Source organism: Bos taurus, chromosome 10 (assembly GCF_002263795.3).
Source record: "Bos taurus isolate L1 Dominette 01449 registration number 42190680 breed Hereford chromosome 10, ARS-UCD2.0, whole genome shotgun sequence".
NCBI lineage: Eukaryota > Metazoa > Chordata > Mammalia > Artiodactyla > Bovidae > Bos > Bos taurus.
In genome coordinates, this window is record NC_037337.1 from 74,065,992 (window position 1) to 74,089,739 (window position 23,748).

General features: G+C 38.7%; 1 protein-coding gene across 1 annotated transcript in view; it reads left to right on the top strand.

Annotated features, from left to right (window-relative positions):
• SYT16 (synaptotagmin 16) overlaps positions 1-23,748 on the top strand; it is a 307,290-nt gene that overhangs the window by 129,146 nt on the left and 154,396 nt on the right. Inside the window, exon 3 of the mRNA XM_059890700.1 lies at positions 23,160-23,361. Coding sequence (XP_059746683.1) covers positions 23,160-23,361 — 202 coding nt within the window. The remainder of the gene's footprint in view (positions 1-23,159; positions 23,362-23,748) is intronic.

Consider the following 23,748-nt stretch of genomic DNA (forward strand, 5'->3'; position numbering starts at 1 on the left):
ACCATGGGGAAGCCTAGTGCAGATGGCCTCCCAGCTTCAGCACGCAGCCCCTCTGGGTATGGATTCTGTGCAGCGGAGTGATGTGGGCATGTAAGTGGGTGGAAACTTTCTTAATGTGTCACAATAATAACAAAGCAGAATCCACTGCTGTTCAGTTTCCCCTAGAACTTCAGCCCACGCAGCAGCCTACTTGGTTCACAGTCCTATGTGAATGCTAGACAATTAGCAGCTGATAATGAAGAATGCCATGGGAACCAGTGGGAAAATAATAGCTTACTCCAAGGATATAATGAAATGAAATTAGCACAGACAGTACAACAGACAATTTATGGTGTTTTTTTTTTTTTTTTTCTCTTTGTAATGAAAAAGAACCAGTAAATACTTCTAGTAGAGAAATCTGAGAGTCGATTAGAATCCCATCTGTTTTATTCAGAAATTAATTCCAAGGAGGCTTCTTAACATCCACTAAGGAACAAGAATAGGTTAAATGTGCCTAGTTTATTTGAATACAATGATAATTTTGTTCAAGTGTTGTTACTTAAATGGTTGTCAAGTGTGGTCTGAACTTTAAAAAAGGACACAGAGTAGACAGTAGATTTTGTTTTATTTGCTAAGTCTTGTCCAGCTCACCTGTGATCCCATGGACTGTAGTCTCCTCTATCCAGGGGATTTCCCAGGCACTAATTACTGGAGTGGGTTGCTGTTTCCTTCTCCAGGGAATCTTACCGACCCAGGGATTGAACCTGTGTCTGCTGCATTGGCAGGCAGATGCCTCTCTGCTGAACTTCCAGGGAAGCACCAATTTTACTGTTATCCATTATGCTCTTAGCTAAAATGCCAGTAGACTTTGAGTGTTCCCAACAAATTCTTAGTAACAGGGTGAACTTATATCTCTGTGGACACATAATTTTCTTAACACAAGGCAATACTTATATCATCTGAGAACCTGGGGATTTAAATGGTCCTTAAATCTTTCTATTTCGAGATGTCCCATGTGCTGCTTGGCCCGTGAGCACAAAGATCTACATACTACTTTTTAGGGTCAAAATGTAAATTTGAAGACTTTAGAATAATCCTTTAAAAATATTTAATTGCTTGAGACTGCAAGAAAAAATTTGTTTTGAGGATACTGGATTAGTGAAAAACAGTTCTGTTAAAATTCAGTCTCACTGTGTGGGCAGTTCTGTGAGTTGAAAAAATGTTATAAACAAATCAAAATTATATTTCACTCCAAATGCTCTCCAAATGGATTTGTTTTGGAGAGTTGAAGGAATTTGGATATCTTTCTACTGAGACATTTTTCCTGTCTTAAGTAGACCTGTGTCTCAATTTCTCATTTATAAAAATATTCTATTTTTACTTGAAAGATAAATTGCCACGTTGATTTAACAACCATTCCACCAAAATCTTGTGTCTGTTCCCTGATGTTTCTACATGACATGCTTTTATTGGGCTTATGTTGCTACTTTGATTATATAGTTAAGTTCAGTGATGTTCTAGTTATATTGAATTATATCCATGCTAACTGATAAATTTTTTTTGGTGAATGACATATAAGTTGTACACGGCCTATATATCATTTATTTAATTTCAGCAATATAAACATGCCATTAAAATCCAAAAATCCAAAAATGTTGATTGTAGCCTTGTAAACCATCAACATCATCTCATTCCTTTGCTTCTTTTTCTGTCGTCCTCCCCACTGGGAAGTTGTAGGGAAATGGAGAGATTGAGGGATGGTGGAGAGGAGCTAAAGAGTTCGGGGAACTCAGATAAATGAACAAAGTCTCAGAGATCCTTTTGTGGACCTGTTGGTGCATTTCAACCATTTTCATCCTTAAATGCTGCTTCTGAGCTCACCATCTGAGTATTAAAGAAAAGGAAAGCAAGCTAGCTGATAATTCTTGGCTTCTAGAGACGTGTGAGTGTGTGCATGTGTATGTGTGTTCATGTTCATGCTAAAGGGGGATTTACATTTTAAACATGTAAAGCAGACAAGTTAGATTACTTAATTCTCAGGAGAAGATGGACACATTTCAACACATATATATTACTGTATTAAAGATAGCACCCCATGTATACCCCCAAATGCTGTGTTCTCAAGTGTTTGAGAAATGATTGGTTGCTAGTGACTCCATATGTTGCTATGTTTTATTTTGGAACATGTTAAAATCTCACTTGGGTTTCATTAAGCCAATTTTTTCCCCTATTTTTTGAAAGGCCTATTTTTCCCTTCCAAAAAATTCATTTGAATATGTAGTTAGCATATCCTTGTTAGTTACTACTAGGAAGAAAATTTAAGTAGCACTACCCATTTTCATATATATATACACACACACACACACACACACACATATATGTAATATTTTATATTTTGTAGTTCTAGAAATATTTAGAGAAGTGGTTGACTATACATGATGGTTGTTTGAGGTTATAGTGCCTAACTAGCCCTAAATTTAGTATACTGGCAAAACGACATGCTTCTAAGTATTTAAGGCTTTGTTCTTTTATTTTTTTGGTTCCAGAAGCATCACTGTAGGAAAAAGGAACATTAAAACTCTCAGTTTAACTTGTTCTTAATTTTTTAAATGACATTTAATTTTGTATTTGGTTATAAAAGCATGGCTGATAGTATCAGTTCAGTTCAGTCGCTCAGTCGTGTCCGACTCTGCGACCCCATGGACTATAGCACACCAGGCCTCCCTGTCCATCACCAACTCCTGGAGTTTACTCAAACTCATGTCCATTGAGTCGGTGATGCCATCCAACCATCTCATTCTCTGTGGTCCCCTTCTCCTCCTGCCTTTAATCTTTCCCAGCATCAGGGTCTTTTCATATGAGTCAGCTCTTCGCATCAGGTGGACAAAGTATTGGAGTTTCAGTTTCACATCAGTCCTTCCAATGAACACCCAGGACTGATCTCCTTTAGGATGGACTGGTTGGATCTCCTTGCAGTCCAAGGGACTCTCAAGAGTCTTCTCCAACACCACAATTCAAAAGCATCAATTCTTTGGCACTCAGCTTTCTTTATAGTCCGACTCTCACATCCATACATGACTATTGGAAAAATCATGGCCTTGACTAGACAGACCTTTGTTGGCAAAGTAATGTCTCTGCTTTTTAATATGCTGTCTAGGTTGGTCATAACTTTCCTTCCAAGGAGTAAGCGTCTTTTTATTTCATGGCTGCAGTCACCATGCAAAATCACCATGCAGTGATTTTGGAGCCCAAGAAAATAAAGTCTGCCACTGTTTCCACTGTTTGCCCATCTATTTCCCATGAAGTGATGGGACCGGATGCCATGGTCTTTGTTTTCTGAATGTTGAGCTTTAAGCTAATAGTATAAATGAGTCTAATTGTACAGATATTTTGAATTTGTGCACTGCATTAAGCTGTATATGGAGTTGTCACATTGGTGTTCAGCTCTTAAAAGTTATATATGGCAGAACCAATACAATATTGTAAAGTTTAAAAATAAAATATAATTTAAAAAAAGTTTCTCATTTCGTAACTTCTTTTCTTTTTTCAGAGAAGTTCTGAGCATAAACTATAGCTCAAGGACCTCAACTCTTATTGTGCCACCATTACTTTTGAAAACAACTCCTTGTTTTGCAAAAGCTGCTATCTAATGCTATAGCTTTTATTGTCACCTCCTTGCCCTGGGACCAAAGGAGTCTGGGCTTGGGCTAATCTTAGTGGTGGACACCCATGCTGCACTCAGGTCACCTCTTTTCTGACCTTGTTCACTGTCCTTTCTGGGAGGATCCTTGGGTCCTGAGGTGGATGGATCCCTGGAGGAGGATTCCCTTCTCCAGGGGATCGAACCCAGGTATCCCTTATTGCAGGCAGATTCTTTACCAGCTGAGCTACCAGGGAAGCCTGTCGACATGTCCAGGCAACCCTAAATTCTTTTTGAAAATGTATTAAGACACAATTGATGTATGTTCTGTTAGTTTAAGGTGTACAGTGTGTTGGCTTGATAATTCATATATTGTCATATGATTACCATCATAGCATTAGCTAACACCTCCATCTTGTCACATAATGGATTTTTTTTGTCACATAATTCACATCATGCATTTGGTTTTGTGTGGCGGGAACAGTTAAGATCTAGTCTCTTAGCAGCTTTGAGTCCTGCTGTCTGCAGCCATTGTGTTGAGCCTTAGATGGAGCTGGAATTTTTAAGGTGAACAAGCTTATGCTCAAGTCAGGGACTTATGTTGTATGACCACACTTGAGAACCTCACAGAAACAAAGTCATGCTGCTTTTTATGTACTTATTTTATTTTTTGTAGAAGGATAATTGCTTTACAGAATTTGTTGTTTTCTGTCAAACCTCAACATGAATCAGCCATAGGTATACATATATCTATCCCCTCACTTTTGAACTTCCCTCTCATCTCCCTCCCCATTCCACCTCTCTAGGTTGATAGAGAGCCCCTGTTTGAGTTTCTTAGCTATACAGCAAGTTCCGATTGGCTATCTATTTTACATATGGTAATGTAAGTTTCCATGTTACTCTTTCCATACATCTCACCCTCTCTTCCTCTCTCCCCATATTCACAAGTCTATTCTTTATGTCTGTTTCTCCATTGCTGCCCTGTAACTCGGTGGATGTGAGTCTGGGTGAACTCCGGGAGTTGGTGATGGACAGGGAGGCCTGGCGTGCTGCGATTCATGGGGTCGCAAAGAGTCGGACACGACTGAGTGACTGAACTGAACTGAACTGAAGTAAATTCGTCAGTACCAAATTTCTAGATTAGAATATGATATTTATCTTTCTCTTTCTGACTTACTTCACTCTGTATAACAAGTTCTAGATTCATCCACCTCATTAGAACTGACTCAAAGGCCCTTTTTATGGCTGAGTAATATTCCAAGAGAACGCACTGGTCATAGAGACATCCTCTTCCAACAACACAAGAGAAGACTCTACAAATGGACATCACCAGATGGTCAATACAAAAATCAGATTGGTTATATTCTTTGCAGCCAAAGATGGAGAAGCTCTATATAGTCAGCAAAAACAAGACTGGGAGCTGACTGTGGCTCAGATCATGAACTCCTTATTGCAAAATTCAGACTTAAATTGAAGAAAGTAGGGAAAACCATTAGACCATTCAGGTATGAGCTAAATCAAATCCTTTATGATTATACAGTGGAAGTGAGAAATAGATTTAAGGGACCAGATCTGATAGAGTGCCTAGTGAACTATGGATGGAGGTTCGAGACATTGTACAAAAGGCAGGGATCAAGACCATCCCCATGGAAAAGAAATGCAAAAAAAGCAAAATGGCTGTCTGAGGAGGCCTTACAAATAGCTGTGAAAAGAAGAGAAGTGAAAAGCAAAGGAGAAAAGGAAAGATAGAAGCATCTGAATGCAGAGTTCCAAAGAATAGCAAGGAGAGATAAAAAAGCCTTCCTCGGCGATCAATGCAAAGAAATAGAGGAAAACAACAGAATGGGAAAGACTAGAGATCTCGTCAAGAAAATTAGAGATACCCAGGGAACATTTCATGCAAAGATGGGCTTGATAAAGGACAGAAATGGTATGGACCTAACAGAAGCAGAAGATATTAAGAAGAGGTGGCAAGAATACACAGAAGAACTGTACAAAAAAGATCTTCACGACCCAGATAATCATGATGGTGTGATCACTCACCTAGAGCCAGACATCCTGGAATGTGAAGTCAAGTAGGCCTTAGAAAGCATCACTACGAACAAAGCTAGTGGAGGTGATGGAATTCCAGTTGAGCTATTTCAAATCCTGGAAGATGATGCTGTGAAAGTGCTGCACTCAACATGCCATCAAATTGGGAAAACTCAGCAATGGCCACAGGACTGGAAAGGGTCTGTTTTCATTCAAATCCTAAAGAAAGGCAATGCCAAAGAATGATCAAACTACCACACAATTGCACTCATCTCACACGCTTGTAAAGTAATGCTCAAAATTCTTCAAGCCAGGCTTCAGCAATATGTGAACCATGAACTTCCAGATGTTCAAGCTGGTTTTAGAAAAGGCAGAGGAACCAGAGATCAAATTGCCAACATCCACTAGATCTTCAAAAAAGCAAGAGCATTCCAGAGAAACATCTATTTCTGCTTTATTGACTATGCCACAGCCTGACTGTGTGGATCACAATACACTGTGGAAAATTCTGAAAGAGATGGGAATACCGGACCACCTGACATGCCTCTTGAGAAACCTGTATGCAGGTCAGGAAGCAACAGTTAGAACTGGACATGGAACGACAGACTGCTTCCAAATAGGAAAAGGAGTATGTCAAGGCTGTATATTGTCACCCTGCTTATTTAACTTATATGCAGAGTACATCATGAGAAACACTGGGCTGGAAAAAGCACAAGCTGGAATCAATATTGCTGGGAGAAATATCAATAACCTCAGATATGCAGATGACACCACCCTTATGGCAGAAAGTGAAGAGGAACTCAAAAGCCTCTTGATGAAAGTGAAAAAGTTGGCTTAAAACTCAACATTCAGAACACTAAGATCATGGCATCTGGTCCCATCACTTCATGGGAAATAGATGGGGAGATAGAGGAAACAGTGTCAGACTTTATTTTTCTGGGCTCCAAAATCACTGCAGATGGTGATTGCAGCCATGAAATTAAAAGATGCTTACTCCTTGGAAGGAAAGTTATGACCAACCTAGATAGCATATTCAAAAGCAGAGAGATTACTTTGCCAACAAAGGTCCGTCTAGTCAAGGCTGTGGTTTTTCCAGTGGTCATGTATGGATGTGAGGGTTGGACTGTGAAGAAAGCTGAGCGCTGAAGAATTGATGCTTTTGAACTGTGGTGTTGGAGAAGACTCTTGAGAGTCCCTTGGACTGCAAGGAGATCCAACCAGTCCAGTCTAAAGGAGATCAGTCCTGAGTGTTCATTGGAAGGACTGATGCTGAAGGTGAAAGTCCAATACTTTTGGCCACCTCATGCAACGAGTTGACTCATTTGAAAGACTAATGCTGGGAGGGATTGGGGGCAAGAGGAGAAGGGGACGACGGAGGATGAGATGACTGGATGGCATCACCGACTCGATGGACATGAGTTTGGGTAAACTCCAGGTGTTGGTGATGGACAGGGAGGTCTGGCGTGCTGTGATTCATGAGGTTGCAAAGAGTTGGACATGACTGAGCAACTGAACTGAACTGAACTGAATATTCCATTGTATATATGTACCACAAGTTCTTTATCCATTCATCTGTTGATGGGCATCTAGGTTGCTTCCATGTTCTAGCTATTGTAAATAGTGCTGCAATGAACAATAGGATACATTTGTCTTTTTCAAGTTTGATCCCCTCAGGGTGTATGCCTAGGAGTCGGATTGCTGGGTCATATGTTGGTTTTATTCCTAGATTCTAAGGAATCTCCATAGTGTCTTCCATAGTGGCTGTTTCAATTTACATTCCCACAACAGTGCAAGAGCATTCCCTTTTATCCACACCCTCTCCAGCATTTATTGCTTGTAGACTTTTTGATGATGACCATTCTGACCTGTGTGAGGTGATATCTCATTGTAGTTTTGATTTGCATTTCTCTAATAATGAGCAATGTTGAAAATCTTTTCATGTGTTTGTTTGCCATCTGTATGTCTTTGGAGAAATGTCTGTTTAGGTCTTTTTACCACTTCTTGATTTTTTTTTTTCCCTAGCATTGAGTTGTTGGAGAAGGCAATGGCACCCCACTCCAGTACTCTTGCCTGGAAAATCCCACGGACAGAGGAGCCTGGTAGGCTGCAGTCCATGGGGTCGAGAAGAGTCAGACACAACTGAGTGACTTCACTTTCACTTTTCACTTTCATGCGTTGGAGAAGGAAATGGCAACCCACTCCAGTATTCTTGCCTGGAGAATCCCAGGGACTGGGGAGTCTGGTGGGCTGCCGTCTATGGGGTCGCACAGAGTTGGACACGACTGAAGCAACTTAGCAGCAGCAGCAGCAGCAGCAGCATTGAGTTGTATGAGTTGCTTGTATATTTTGGAAATTAATCCTTTGTCAGTTGTTTCATTTGCTATTATTTTCTCCCATTCTGGGGGTTATCGTTTCACCTTGCTTATAGTTTCCTTTGCTGTGCAAAAGCTTTTAAGTTTAATCAGGTCCAAGTTGTTTACTTTTGTTTTTATTTCCATTATTCTAGGAGGTAGGTCATAGAGGATCTTGCTTTGATTTATCATTCAGTGTTATGTCTATGTTTTCCTCTAAGAGTTTTGTAGTTTCTGGTCTTACCTGTAGGTCTTTAATCCATCTTGAGTTTATCTTTGTGTATGATGTTAGGAAGTGTTTTAATTTCATTCTTTTACATGTAACTGTCCAGTTTCCCAGCACCATTTATTAAAGAGGCTGTCTTTGCCCCATTGTATATTCTTGCCTCGTTTGTCAAATATAAAGTACCCATAGGTGCATGGGTTTATTTCTGGGCTTTCTATCTTATTCCATTGGTCTATATTTCTGTTTTTGTGCCAGTACCATACTGTCTTGATGACTGTAGCTTTGTAGTATAATCTGAAGTCAGGAAGGTTGATTCCTCAAGCTCCATTCTTCTTTCAAGACTGCTTTAGCTATTTGGGATCTTTGGTGTTTCCATTTGTATTGTGAATTTTTTTTTCTAGTTCTGTGTAAAATGTCATTGGTAATTTGATAAGGATCTCATTGAATCTGTAGATTGCATTTGGTAGTATAATCATTTTCAGTATATTAATTCTTCCTACCCAGGAACAGGGAACATCTCACCATCTGTTTATGTCATCTTTGATTTCTTTCATTAGTGTCTTATAATTTTCTGTGTACAGTTCTTTTGTCTCCTTAGGTAAGTTTATTACTAGATATTTAATTCTTTTTGTTGCAATAGTGAATAGGATTGATTCCTTAATTTCTCTTTCTGGTTTTTCATTGTTAGTATATAGAAATGCAAGTGATTTCTGTGTATTTATTTTGTATCCTGCAACTTTGCTATATTCACTGATAAGCTCTAGTAATTTTATGATACTGTCTTTAGGGTTTTCTATGTACAGTATCATGTCATCTGCAAACAATGAGAGCTTCTTTTCCAATCTGGATTCCTTTTATTTCTTTTTCTTCTTTGATTGCTGTAGCTAGGACTTTCAGAACTATGTTGAGTAGTAGTGGGGAAAGTGGTCACCCTTGCCTTGTTTCTGATCTTAGGAGGAATGCTTTCAGTTTTCATCATTGAGAATAATGTTTGCTCTTGGCTTATCATATATGGCCTCTACTATGTTGAGGCCCATTTTTTGAAGAGTTTTAATCATAAATGGGTGCTGAATTTTGTCAAAGCTTTTTCTGCATCTATTGAAATGATATGGTTTTTATCTTTCAATTTGTTAATATGGTGTATCACATTGATTGATTTGTGTATATTGAAGAATCCTTGCATTCCTGGAATAAACCCAACTTGATCATGGTGTATGAGCTTTTTGATGTATTTCTGAATTCTGTTTGCTAAAATTTTGTAGAGGATTTTTGTATCTATGTTCATCAGTGATATTGGCTTGTAGTTTTCTTTTTTTGTGTTGTCTTTGTCTGGTTTTGGTATCAGGGTGGTGGTGACCTTGTAGAATGAGTTTGGAAGTGGTCTTTCCTCTGCAATTTTTTGAAAGAGTTTTAGAAGGATAGGCATTAGCTCGTCTCAAAATGTTTGATAGAATTCTCCTGTGAAGCCATCTGGTCCTGGGCTTTTGTTTTTTGGGAGAATTCTGATCACAGCTTCAATTTCAGTGCTTGTAATTGGATTGTTCATAATTTCTATTTCTTCTTGGTTCAGTCTTGGAGGTTTGAACTTTTCTAAGAATCTGTCCATTTCTTCTAGGTTATCCATTTTATTTCCATGTAGTTGCTCATAATAGTCGGTTATAATCCTTTGTAATTCTGCATTGCCTGTTGTAACCTCTCCTTTTTCATTTCTAGTTTTGTTGACTTGATTCTTCTCTCTTTTTTTCGGTAAGAGTCTGGCCAAAGGTTTGTCAATTTTGTTTATGTTCTCAAAGAACCAGCTTTTAGTTTTATTAAGCTATTTTATCTTTCATTTCTTTTTCATTTATTTCTGCTTGGATCTTTATGATTTCTTTCCTTCTACTAATTTTGGTTATTTTTTGTTGTTTTTCCAGTTGTTTTAGGTATGAAGTTAGGTTGTCTATTTGATGTTTTTCTTGTTTCTTGAGGTAGGATTGTATCACTATAAAGTTCCCTCTTAGAACTGCTTTTGCGGCATCCCATAGGTTTTGGGTTGTCATGTTTTCGTTGTCATTTGTTTCTAGAAATTTTTTGATTTCCCTTTTGACTTCTTCAGTGACCTGTTGGTTATTTAGAAATGTATTGCTGAACTGGACATGGAACAACAGACTGGGTTCCAAATAGGAAAAGGAGTTCGTCAAGCCTGTATATTGTCACTCTGTTTACTTAACTTATATGCAGAGTACATCATGAGAAATGCTGGACTGGAGGAAACACAAGCTGGAATCAAGATTGCCGGGAGAAATATCAATAACCTCAGATATGCAGATGACACCACCCTTATGGCAGAAAGTGAAGAGGAACTAAAAAGCGTCTTGATGAAAGTGAAAGTGGAGAGTGAAAAAGTTGTCTTAAAGCTCAACATTCAGAAAACGAAGATCATGGCATCCGGTCCCATCACTTCATGGGAAATAGATGGGGAAACAGTGGAAATAGTGTCAGACTTTATTTTTCTGGGCTCCAAAACCACTGCAGATGGTGACTGCATCCATGAAATTAAAAGACGCTTACTCCTTGGAAGGAAAGTTATGACCAACCTAGATAGCATATTGAAAAGCAAAGACATTACTTTGCCAACAAAGGTTCGTCTAGTCAAGGCTATGGTTTTTCCTGTTGTCATGTATGGATGTGAGAGTTGGACTGTGAAGAAGGCTGAGCGCCAAAGAATTGATGCTTTCGAACTGTGGTGTTGGAGAGGACTCTTGAGAGTCCCTTGGACTGCAAGGAGATCCAACCAGTCCATTCTGAAGGAGATCAGCCCTGGGATTTCTTTGGAAGTAATGATGCTAAAGCTGAAACTCCAGTACTTTGACCACCTCATGCGAAGAGTGGACTCATTGGAAAAGATTCTGATGCTGGGAGGGATTGGGGGCAGGAGGAGAAGGGGACTACAGAGGATGAGATGGCTGGATGGCATCACTTGACTCGATGGATGTGAGTCTCAGTGAACTCCGGGAGTTGGTGATGGACAGGGAGCCCTGGCGTGCTGCGATTCATGGGGTCGCAAAGAGTCGGACACGACTGAGTGACTGATCTGATCTGATCTGATTGCTTAATCTCCATGCGTTTGTGTTTCTTACAGTTTTTTTTTCTTGTAATTGATATCTAGTCTCATAGCGTTGTGGTCAGAGAATATGCTTGATTTCAACTTTCTTAAATTTACTGAGGTTTGATTTGTGACTCAAGATGTGGTCTATCCTGGAGAATGTTCCATGTGGACTTGAGAAGAAGGTATATTCTTCTGCATTTGAATGGAATGTCCTGAAGATATCAATGAGATCCATTTCATCTAATGTATCATTTAACACTTGTGTTTCCTTATTAATTTTCTGTTTTGATAATCAGTCCATTTGTGTGAGTGGGATGTTAAAGTCTCCTACTATTATTGTGTTACTGTCAATTTCTCCTTTTATGTCTGTTAGTGTTTGTCTTATGTACTGAGGTGCTCTTATGTTGGGTGCATAGATATTTACAATTGTTATGTCTTCCTCTTGGACTGATTCCTTGATCATTATGTAGTGTCCTTCCTTATCTCTTGTAATCTTCTGTATTTTAAGGTCTATTTTGTATAATATGAGGATCGCTACTCCAGCTTTCTTTTGCTTCCCATATGCATGGAATATATTTTTCTATTCTCTCACTTTCAGTCTATATGTATCTTTAGGTCTGAAGTCGGTTTCTTGTAGACAGCATATATAGGGGTCTTGTTTTTGTATCCATTCAGCCAGTCTGTGTCTTTTGGTTGGAGCATTTAATGCATTTACATTTAAAGCAATTATTGATATATATGTTCCTATTGCCATTTTCTTAATTGTTTGGGGTTGATTTTGTAGATCTTTTTCCTTCACTTGTATTTCTTAACTGTATAAGTCTCTTTAACATTGGTTGTAAAGTTGGTTTGGTGGTACTGAATTCTCTTAACTTTTGCTTGTCTGAAAGGCTTTTGATTTCTCCATCAATTTTGAATGAGATCCTTGCTGGATACAGTAATCTTATTGTAGATTTTTCCCTTTCAGTACTTTAAATATATCCTGCCATTCCCTTCTGGCCTACAGAGTTTCTGCTGAAAGATCAACTGTGAAACGTATGGGGTTTCCCTTATATGTTACTTGTTGCTTCTCCCTTGCTGCTTTTAATATTCTTTCTTTGTGTTTAGTCTGTGTCTTGGCATGTTTCTCCTTGGGTTTATCCTATATGGGACTCTTTGCGCCTCTTAGACTTGATTGACTATTTCCTTTTCCATGTTGAGGAAATTTTCAACTATAATCTCTTCAAAAATTTTCTCATACCCTCTCTTTTTCTCTTCTTCTGGGACCCCTATAATTCGAATGTTGGTGTGTTTGATATTGTTCAGAGGTCTCTGAGACTATCCTCAGTTCTTTTCATTCTTTTTACTTTGTTCTGCTCTTCAAAACTTATTTACATCTTTTATCTTCCAGCTCACTGATTCATTCTTCTGCTTCAGATATTCTGCTATTGATTCCTTCCAGAGTATTTTTAATTTCAGTAATGGTGTTGTTTGTATATTTATCCTTTAATTATTCTAGGTCTTTGTTAATTGATTCCTGCATTTTCTCCATTTTGTTTTCAAGGTTTTTGATCATCTTTACTATCATTATTCTGAATTCTTTTTCAGGTAGTTTGCTTATTTCCTCTTCATTTATTTGGACTTCTGTATTTCTAATTTGTTCCTTCATTTGTGTAGTATTTCTCTGCCTTTTCATTATATATATATTTTAACTTATTGTGTTTGAGGTCTCCTTTCCCCGGCTTCAAGGTTGAATTCTTTCTTCCTCTTGGTTTCTTCCCTCCTAAGGTTGGTCCAGTGGTTTGTGTAAGCTTCATATAGGGTGAGATTTGTGCTGAGTTTTTTGTTGTTGTTGTTATTGTTGTTGTTGTTTGTTATTCCTCTGATGGGTAAGGCTGAGTAAGTTGGTAAATCTGTCTGCTGATGATTGGGTTTGTATTTTTGTTTTGTTTGTTGTTTAGATGAGATGTCCTGCACAGAGTGCTACTGGTGGTTGTGTGATGCCAGGTCTTGCATTCAAGTGGTTTCCTTAGTGTGAGTTCTCAATAGTTGATACTCCCTAGGGTTAGTTCTCTGGTAGTCTAGGGTCTTACAGTCAGTGCTCCCACTCCAAAGGATCAGGGCTTAATCTCTCATCAGGAATGAAGATTCCACAAGTGGTTTTTTATGGCATTAAGTGAGATGAAAACAAATCCCCCAAAAGGAGAAACCAAAGATGAACCCCAGACAAATGGCAATTACAAAATCAAGCAAATACTAATTAAAATAATGGAATATACACAAATACATATACACCCATCAGCAAAATCAAAACATTCCAACTAAAAGTACAGTAGATTGACCTGGTGAACAAAGTAAATAAAAAATTATATTTACCAGTTGAACAAAATTAACTAAAGCACAAACCAGAAAACAAAACTAAAGCAAGGTGCCAAGTGGGGAATAAAGCAATGAAAACAAAACTAACAAATATGTTTAGAGGAAAGGAAAGAAAGAAAATAATAGATATGCAAGGTTAAATAGAGATAGATGAAGAACATTCATATACATTAAAGATTTGGCAACCCACTCCACTGTTCTTGCCTGGAGAATCCCAGGGATGGGGGAGCCTGGTGAGCTGCTGTCTATGGGGTCACACAGAGTCGGACACGACTGAAGCAACTTAGCAGCAGCAGCAAGGGGAAAAGAACAGTAGGAAAGTCAAACAAAGGAATAAATGTAGAAAAAGATAATATTTTTTAAAAAATTAAAAATTACAATTATAAAAAAGAGAAAAGCAAAAAAAGGAAGAAAAAAGAAAAAAAGAGAAAAAAAAGGAAAACTCCACAAAACTGGTAAAGCCTAACATAGAGGCAGAGGTTTATAACAATAAAAAGTGTAACTGAATATACACATATACATATATACCCATAAGCAAAATCAAAACAGTCCAATAAAAATAAAGTACAATAGATTGACCTGGCAAACAAAGGAAACCAAAAATTATATCTACCAGTAAGAACAAAACTACCTAAAGCATAAACTGGAAAACAAAACTAAAGCAAGGTACCAATTGGGGAATAAAGCAATGAAAATAAAACTAACAAATATGTTGACAGGAAAGAAAAGAAAGAATAGATATGCAAAGTTAAATAGAGGTAGATATAGAAGATTTATATATATATTAAAGATTAACTGCAAGGGGAAAAGAACAGTAGGAAAAGCAAAAAAAAAAAGGGACAAATGTAGAAAAAATAATAGGTTTAAAAATTAAAAATAAAAAAAGAGAAAAGAAAGAAAGAAAGGAAAACCACAGAACTGCAAAAGCCCAACATAGAGGCAGAGGTTTATAACAGCAATAAAAAATGTGACTGAGGCAAAAAAAAAAAAAAGCTCAAAAGCTTAATTAAATTTCATAGTGTCAATAAAATCGTCAACTACAGCAGAAGTGGAAAAAAAAAAAAGGAAAAATAAATCCAAAAGCATCTACAGAACAAGTCAAAACATAAGCATAATGTTTTTCTTAAGTCACTGCTGTTAGAGTCCTTCCCTTGCTGGGAGTCACAGTCTACCTCACCTCCCTAGGATGCCCTCCAACACTGTGCTCATCTCTGGACCTGTTGTGGGGGCAGCTCAGATTCTAATTTGGTCCTACTCCTGTGCTTCTTGCCTCCAATGTCCACAGCTATCTAAACTAGTGCGTCTTCTTTTGTAGGAGCTCTCAATGTGCTATAGACACAGGGTCTGCCTTGTTGATCGTGTGGATTTAATCTGCAGCTTGTACAGCTGGTGGGAAGTTTTTGAGTTTTCTTCCTTAGCCACACTGCCCCTGGGTTTCAGTTGTGATTTTATTTTCACCTTTGCATTTGGGTCGTCCACCAGGGATTGCTTCTGAGGTTGCCCTGGAGGACTTGGGTTTGCCCCTGTGAGGGCCAGGTGTGGAAGTGGTGTAGCTGTTTGGGTCACAGGGGTTCTGGCAGCACTAGGCACTCAGGGGAGTTGGCAGCTAGGGCAGCAGGAAATATAGTGCTCTAACCCACTCCAGTACTCTTGCCTGGAAAATCCCATGGAAAGAGGAGCCTGGTAGGCTGCAGTCCATGGGGTCCCGAAGAGTCAGACAAGACTGAGCGACTTCACTTTCCCTTTTCACTTTCATGCACTAGAGAAGGAAATGGCAACCCACTCCAGTGTTCTTGCCTGGAGAATCCCAGGGACGGTGGAGCCTGGTGTGCTGCCGTCTGTGGGGTCACACAGAGTCGGACATGACTGAAGCAACTTAGTAGTAGTAGTAGTAGTAGTAGTAGTAGTAGTAGTAGTAGTAGTAGTAGAAGAGTATGGCAACCAGTATTGGCCGATACACTCCAGTATTCTTGCCTGGAGAAACCCCCTGACTGAGAAGCCTGGCAGGCCACAGTCTACAGGGTCGCAAAGAGTTGGACATGACTGAAGTGACCCTGTGCACATAGACACAAGATTTCTTTTTCCTGTGGCAGCTCTGCCTTCGTGAGAGTTGAGTGTGAAGATGGTGCAGTACAAAGTGTGCAGGGTCACAGACTGCTTTGTCCCAGTATTTTCCAAGCCTCTTGTAGCTGGTGGTCAGAAGGCCTCTTTGGCCAGTCTTTCTCCATAGCTCCACTGTTCAGGCACTTAGAGGGCTCCCTTGCATGGGGTCCTTCTCTGTTGTTTGGTGCGTCAGGCACATAGAGGGCCCCCCTGGTTGGGGTTCTACTCTGTAGTTCAGTATGTCAGGCATTTGATGGGCCTGCCTCAGTTCAGCTGCTGATGCTGGTGTGTGGGGAGAGAGGCTATGGTGATGGCTCCACCGCCCTACACGTGGCTCAGTAGTATCGCCTTGCTTCCATGGCTGCCTGGCTTTCTTCCACAGGCATTTCCCACCACAGTCTCCTCCCTCACATTCCCTCTATCAGTCTCTCCACAGTCAACAGCAGCCCTTACCCTGGGATTGCTCCATGATCCCTAAACTCCAGCTCCAGCTGCTGCACCTTCCAGGGGATAAACATCCCTGTCCGGGGTAAGTATGGCTGTGGCAAGGACTGTCTGAGTCTCATTCTATTTAGGCTGCCAAAGATCAGCTGTTTGACTCTCAGCCTTAAATGTTTCTCCTCTGACTCAGACTTCTACAGGGTCGCAAAGAGTTGGACATGACTGAAGTGACCCTGAGCACGTAGAGACAAGATTTCTTTTTCCTGTGGCAGCTCTGCCTTCGTGAGAGTTGAGCGTGAAGATGGCACAGTGCAAAGTGTGCAGGGTCACAGACTGCTCTGTCCCAGGAGTTATGGCCCTATCAGAGTCTCCTCCAGTTGCCCCGATGTGGAGATCAGATCCCTGCTTCAGTTCCCCCACCTGCTGAGGGCAGGTCCAGCCCTTCTAACACTCTTGTTTTTCTCCCTACTTCCTTCCTCCTACCGAATTTTGCGTGGTTCTGTATATTCTTTTCCGCTGGTCAGGTCTGAAGGTGTATTCCTGAGGTATCTGTGGAGAGTCCACGTCCACCTACTCCTCTGCCATCTTGTTCTCTTCCGATGCTGCTTTTTAAAGGGATAAATGAAATCAAAATGGTGCGATGGAAAATAGGACTGTCAGGTTGATGGCTACTCAAGGATGGTAGAGGTGTTTAAGTGAGTAGAGTTTTAGATTTACTTCAGGCTTTCCTCTTTTTTTTTTAAATGAGATTCCTTACAATCTTCAGAGCAGTGCCAAGAAAGTTTATTCCTGAGAAATTACAACTTTACTCTTTAATTATTTCTGTTATCATCGCTCAGTTATTTCTGATTTCCCTGCCTTAGCATTTTGTTAAGTCAAATTTCAGGTTCCTCTTATGTTATATCTAGTACTTGTGAGTCAGATGGCTGCAATTGTCTAGCCTTTTTTTTTTTTTTAACCTTTTAAACAACTGTGGAATGAAATGTACAAACATCCATAGACCATGTGACATGCAGAGGCCTCTTTGTTCATATCTTTGCATGCTCTGTATTCTCCTTGAGCCACTGCTTGTGAACCAACAGGTGGGGCTCTCCAGTGGAACCTGAGAGGTATATTTAACTTTGAGGAAGTTTTCAACATGAACTATGTGACCGAACTTCACAGCCATCTGATTTCCAATTTAGTAATTACTGGAATAATTAGATGAGTTACTCTGCAGATGGCAGTGAAGTTTCTTGACATATGTGCCCTTGTCATCTACAGCAAATGATACATGTAATGCTTGTTCTTCATCATAGCATTTGTATATGTGGAATGCAAGATGACTTTAGACTTTTCTGCCAAAATCCCTTATTTTGTTTAGATTCAAACTCAGTGGCATCAAACTCTCTGGCTTTGACCAATAGAACTGTTGGCTTGCTGTGTTCAGTGTTACACATTGATGCTAGAGCTCTGCTGATACAATTCCCATACTCTACAATATTCAGACTTTATTTTTAATTCTAAATTCTGAATAATAAAATTACACAATGTTTAAACATGAAGAAAATCACTTCCAAGCCAAATCTCAGAAAACTCATGTTTCTCATGTTTCTTCCCAGTCTTTACTAAAAGACTGGAATTGAAACATCTTTTTGAGATGAAATTCATATTCCATAAAATTCACACCTCTTAAAGTGTACTGTTCACTGGTTTTAGTATATTCACAAAATTGCACAAGCATCAGAACCATCTCATTTCAGAATAATTTCATTACCTCAAAAAACAAAACAAAACCCATACCCATTTGCAGTTACTCCTCATTTCTCCCTATTCCTCCCACTATCCAGGTAGCTTCTGGAAACAATTCATATACCTTCTGTCACCTTGGATTTGTCCATTAGACATTTAATACAAGTGGGATCAATTACACAATTACGTGGCCTTTTGTCAGATGTTTTTCACTTAGTGTAGTTTTTTTAAGTTTCATCCATACTGTAGCATGTATCAGTACTTCATTTTTTGGTGGAACAATATTCCATTGTATGGATATGCCACATTTTATTAATCAGTGCCTGGACACTTGGTCTATTTCCACTTTTTTGGCTATTATGAATAATGCTATGCACTCTCATTCACAGGGTTTTTTTTTGTGAATGTGTGTATTTTCAATTCCATTGGATATATACCTAGAAGTGGAATTGCTAGGTTATATTTGTAATTTTAAGCAATTTTTAGAGAGGTTAGTTTGTCTGCAACCCTGGTTAAGCAGTTCTTACAAGTCTGAGGTCACTGCTAACTTCTCAGTCATTTCCTTGATAACTCTACTCATGTAGAAAGTATTAGGCTGGCCAAAAATTTTGATCAAGTTTTTCATAAGATATAAAAAAAACTTGAACAAATTTTTTGGCCAACCAGATACACACACTAAACTATAGTTTAATGTAGCATTTGGCTCCCAGTCTTTCATGCACCTCTTCAGACTTCCAATTAAGTACCCATAAATACACAGAAAAAGATGAAATTAAAATTGATACATTCTGAGAGGAATATGAAGTCTCATGAAATAACCGCACTCCTTGAACTAAGTTTTCCTCTGCTTTAGCTACATTTGTGCTTATTCCTAGTGTTCTTCACCATCCAACTCAAAAGACTATCTTCCACTGTCTGCCACTGACTCAGATATACAGCGTTTACAGTAGTGAAGTAGGTTACAGCACACTTACACCTATTTAGTTAAATGAAAAGTGTAGGCCATATTTGAGATCTGCTAGGATACAGAAGAAAAAAAAACCTAAAAATTGGTAACTAAAGAAATAGTTCCCTAGTTTAAGACAGAAACACGAACAATTGGCACAAATTGTCAGACATCATTGAAGAAAATTCTTCCAAGCTTTAAAAAAGTCATGGATATGCTGCTGAAAAGACGAGGTTCTAGGGAAAATCAACAAAAGATTCCATAAAAAGTCACATTCCGATAATTTTTGGTATTAAAAGGAAAATTAAATTAAAATTTTGTATTGAAAAGATTCTAGACCAAAAAATTCTGTTGCCCGTACAGTAGCAAAAGGTAGCTGCAGTGTCACTTTCATTTATGACACATTAAACATTAAAAGTTAATGCACTGATGTCTAGATAGTTTTGAGGAGAGAAACATTTTGGTAGCTACCTAGGAATTTTGTACCTACCCATAGTTTAGTCACTGCTACAAGAATGATTCCTAACAAAAATACTTTCATCTACAAAAAGCAGAGTTATTTTGAATAATACAAGAGCTTTCTCCCAATTCTTTCTTTCATCTTTGGAGATTTATATCAAAACTCCTTATATATTGTCTTCAATCTGGAATTTGTGAATATTTTTATATTAAATGCATTGATATAAGATAGTATCTCAATGTTGGTAAAAACAGTTAAGAAAATATAAGAGAAAAAAATGATAGGTGGTGAGTTGCAACATGATCTTTAAAAAACATTTTCCAATATTTTAAAAATATTTTACTAAATGCATGAATCATTTTTTAAGTCTCTAAAAAATAAATAGAAGTTTTTATCTAGAAAATTTTTTTACAAGACAGTAAAGGTAAAATCAATACAGACAATTAGTATTTGCCCAAATATCAAAATGACTGGAAGGAAGTACATAAAATCTTAACTGTGGTTGTCATCGTCTTTTTCTATATTTTGTAGATTTTATGTAATATGCATCATGTTGTTTTATAATGGAAAAATACAGTGTATTAAAAAATCAAGATTTAGTTTCACTAATGAATGGCATTATAGACAATAGATGAACCCAAGCCTGGATCTGATATAAATCATATCTTATGTTGTTAGTGTTACTGACCTACTTGAGGCATATATTTTCTTTCCATGTATCAACATGTCATAGCACAGAAGAATTCAATATTTATTTAAGCATCAAATATGTATCATGCATCTCCTAGGCTAGCTGCTGAGAGCACATCGGGTAACTGAGGCAAAGTCCTTGTTCTTATGAAGTTGAAAATTTAACATTTGAAAACACTTGAAAAATCTATTGAAGTCTCAGTGGGTGGAAACTCATAGTAGAAGCATCCAGCCTGGTCAAGAGGAACAAAAAAGGCTTTCAGAGGAAGTCTAGTATCAGTGTTAGACAGTAGAGAGTGCACAGTCATTCCATGGATTTGAAATAGTCTCTCCAAAGGTCTGGAGGTGAGCTATGTTTGGGCAACCAGAAATAGATGAATATGATGGCAACAAAGAGTTTGATGCTGGGGAGTGATGAGTGATAAAGGCTAGAAACAGCAGCTAGGTCATGAAAAGTCTTGCAAACCAAGATGAGGAGTTCAAGTTTTGTCCTATGGGTGATGGGAAGCTGTTGGAGGGTAAATTAGTTTCTGAGGGTTAACATGACATATTACCAAATGCTTGACAGCTTAAGACAACAAATTTGTTCTCTCACAGTTTTGGAGGCCAGAAGTCCAAAATTAGGATATCAGCAAAATTGATTCCTCAGGAATCTCTGAGAGAGTACCTCTTCCAGGGCTCTCTCCTAGTTCTTGGTGGCTGCTGGCAAGCCTTGGCATTCCTCAGTTGGCTTCATAACTTCAATCTTTTCTCCCATCTTCACATGGTCATCTTCTCTCTGTGTTTTCTCCTTTTCAGTGTCTTTTAGGGATACTTACCACTGTATTTAGGGCCCACCCTGATCCTGGATAATTTCATCTGAAGATCCTACCCTAATTACATTGCAAAGCCCTTTTGTTTTAAATAATGTCACATTCTGAGATTCAGAGTGGATGTCTCTTTTGGGGGTCACAATTAAACCCACTGCAGAGGGCTTTAGTGGGGCAATTGAACAAATCAGACTTATTTCAGAAGGATCAGTCAGGCTGCTATGTGGAAAAGGGATTTGTGGTGGGTAAGGCTGGGTACCTGGAGATCAGTGGGAATCTGGGTAAAGGATCCTAGAGGCTTTGGAGGTAAGAAAGTGGAGGTGAATGTAGGGTACTCTGAAGATGGTCAGTTGTGACTAGGAAAAAGCAGGGCTATGGTTGAAGAGAGCATATGGTGGCGAGGAAGGGCTCTTAAGGATAGGAGACACACAGTGAATTTTTAATGCAGGTGAAAACAATATGGTATCTACTAAGGGAAGTAGTTGAAAATACAAGAATTGGTGGGAGGGGGGAGATAGAGATGATTTTAAGTGTAGTTGATTTACAGTGTTAGTTTCAGGTGTACAGCAAAATGATTAAGCAAAAATATACAGACATATTCTTTTTTCATATCATTTTCCATTATGGTTTATTATAGGTTATTGAATATAGTTCCTGGTGCTATACAATAGGACCTTGTTTTTTAATCTATTTTATATGTAGTAGTTTGTAGCTGCTATTCTCAGGCTCCTACTTTATCCCTTCCCCATCCCTCTGGGATAATTAATGCAAGAGAGGGAAAGGGGTGTGGAGCACAGCCTGTGTACAAAGCAACACATCCATCTCATATTTGATTGCCCCTGGGTATTTTAAAAGGTCTGCAAAGCCGATAATGATGCTACTGAGGAAGATGTTAGTTCCTTTTTGAGAACTGTCTATGTGCTAGGTGCCATACAGGTTATTTTCCATGTGTTTTATATTTATTATCTTCTTTTATTACTTAGAAAACTGAAGCACAGAGAGGTTAAATAATTTGCTCAAGGCCACACAGATAATAAGTGGCAGATTGTGATTTCTTCCCAGGAGGTGTGACTGCTGAACCTATGCCAGTAAACGTTGCTACCTGTGTTACCTCTAGAGGCAGAGGGAATAATCAATGCATGCATACTTTTTAAATTCACAATATATGTTGGTTTTGATCAGCAGGCACTATTATCATTTTGCAGATTACAACGCTATTTTTGTCTTGTTTGTTCTTTCTCTGGCTTGCCACTAAATTGATTTAGTGAGGCAGTGCCATTTATTTTCTTTTCATAGGAGTTGGGACTGGTTTGATTCATCCTCTCTCTCTTTATCTGGAAGGTAGCACAACCTGGATATTATCTCTTCATATTATTAATCCACATATTAAACCTGCTCAAGGATTAAAACTACTCTCAGGAGAGTCATTTTCATAAGCTTTCACATATACCCAACTGCCTTGAATAACTCTTCCTGACACCTGCTTTGTGATTGATTCCTTTATACAGCTTGATTTTTGGATTTCTTTATGAAATGTTGTCTTTACTCAAATGACATTTCTTTGAAGGAGTCTTTTCTCAACCTGAAACTAGCTCTGACCTTTCTGTTCTATGTACCTCACAGCTGAACTCAATAGCTGGGACTATGGACCTGGGGAGCACAGAGTCATTTAAAGCTAAGGAATTTTTTGATGAGGAAGGGACAGGGGAAGATGGAAATCTATCTTCTAATAGTCTAAAATATTAGCTTTCAAAATATAATTCTAATTTATAATATGGATGCACAGATTAGGAATTTTCTTGTCACTGTTGGTAATCATCACCCTCATGTGTTGCTTATTTGAATTAGAAAAACCATATCCAGGAAATGACTTTCCTCCAATTGCTAATTTGATGGATGTATGTCTGCAACTTTGTCTTGTGTAATTAGTTTTTCTAAGTTTTAGGCAGTTGTATTTTTAAAAGACTTGCTTTTATAACACTGGTCAGCCATTTCAAGCTCAACCCATTTGACTGATATCTAATAGCTTGCATGCTTGATGTTGAATATTAAGCAAAGGATAGGGGCTAGAGGAGTTATATTATAGGCAGAAGAAGCCACATGTGTGAAGGAATGGAGGTCTGTCATCTAGGAACCAGCCTAGCTTGATGCACCTGGCAATAGTCCTTTTCCTTTCCCCTGTACACAGTTCTGGGATGCCAGCAGGTCAGGACTTGTAGAGTATCTGGCATTCTAATAATTGTGAAGATTCCAGATAACTTTGATCAGTTGTTAGAACTAAAAGGTGGTTCACTTGGTGATATTTTTTCCTTTGTGTTCTCTTGCTAGTCCCTCCCGAGGCCATCGGCTTCTTGTCTGCAGCTGGGGTCTTTCTTGTTCTTCTGGTTGTCCTCTTCCTCTTCATCAACAAGAAGCTGAGTTTCGAGACCACAGGAGGCCTTCCATGCCTGGAGCAACGCGGGAAGAGAAAGCACTCTAAAGACAAGACTGGAATCTGCGAAGGGCCAGGTAAGCATTATGCTTCGCAGTCTCCTGAGCTTGGCATTGGCTGTGGTTTTGGTCAGGGAAGGAATGTCACTGTTCCTGGATGGACCCCATTAAGAAATCACACATGAGCAGTTTAGCAGCTGCTGTGGTGGCATGATGAATGGACATTACCAAAGAATACATTAGCTTTAGGAAAGTAATGCTCTCTTTAGGGTCCAAAGAGCAGATGGGAAAAGGCTGACCACCGCTTCCCGTCTTCTTAGCTTTTTAGATGTCTGTGTTGAGTTTCCCTCTGATTAATGCTTGAAGGAAAAGGAAAAAAAAAAAAAAAGGATTTTGATTGACAAGAGCCTTGATGTGTTTTGGTTTCATTATTTTGGAATGATATTGACCCTTCACTTTGGTTTG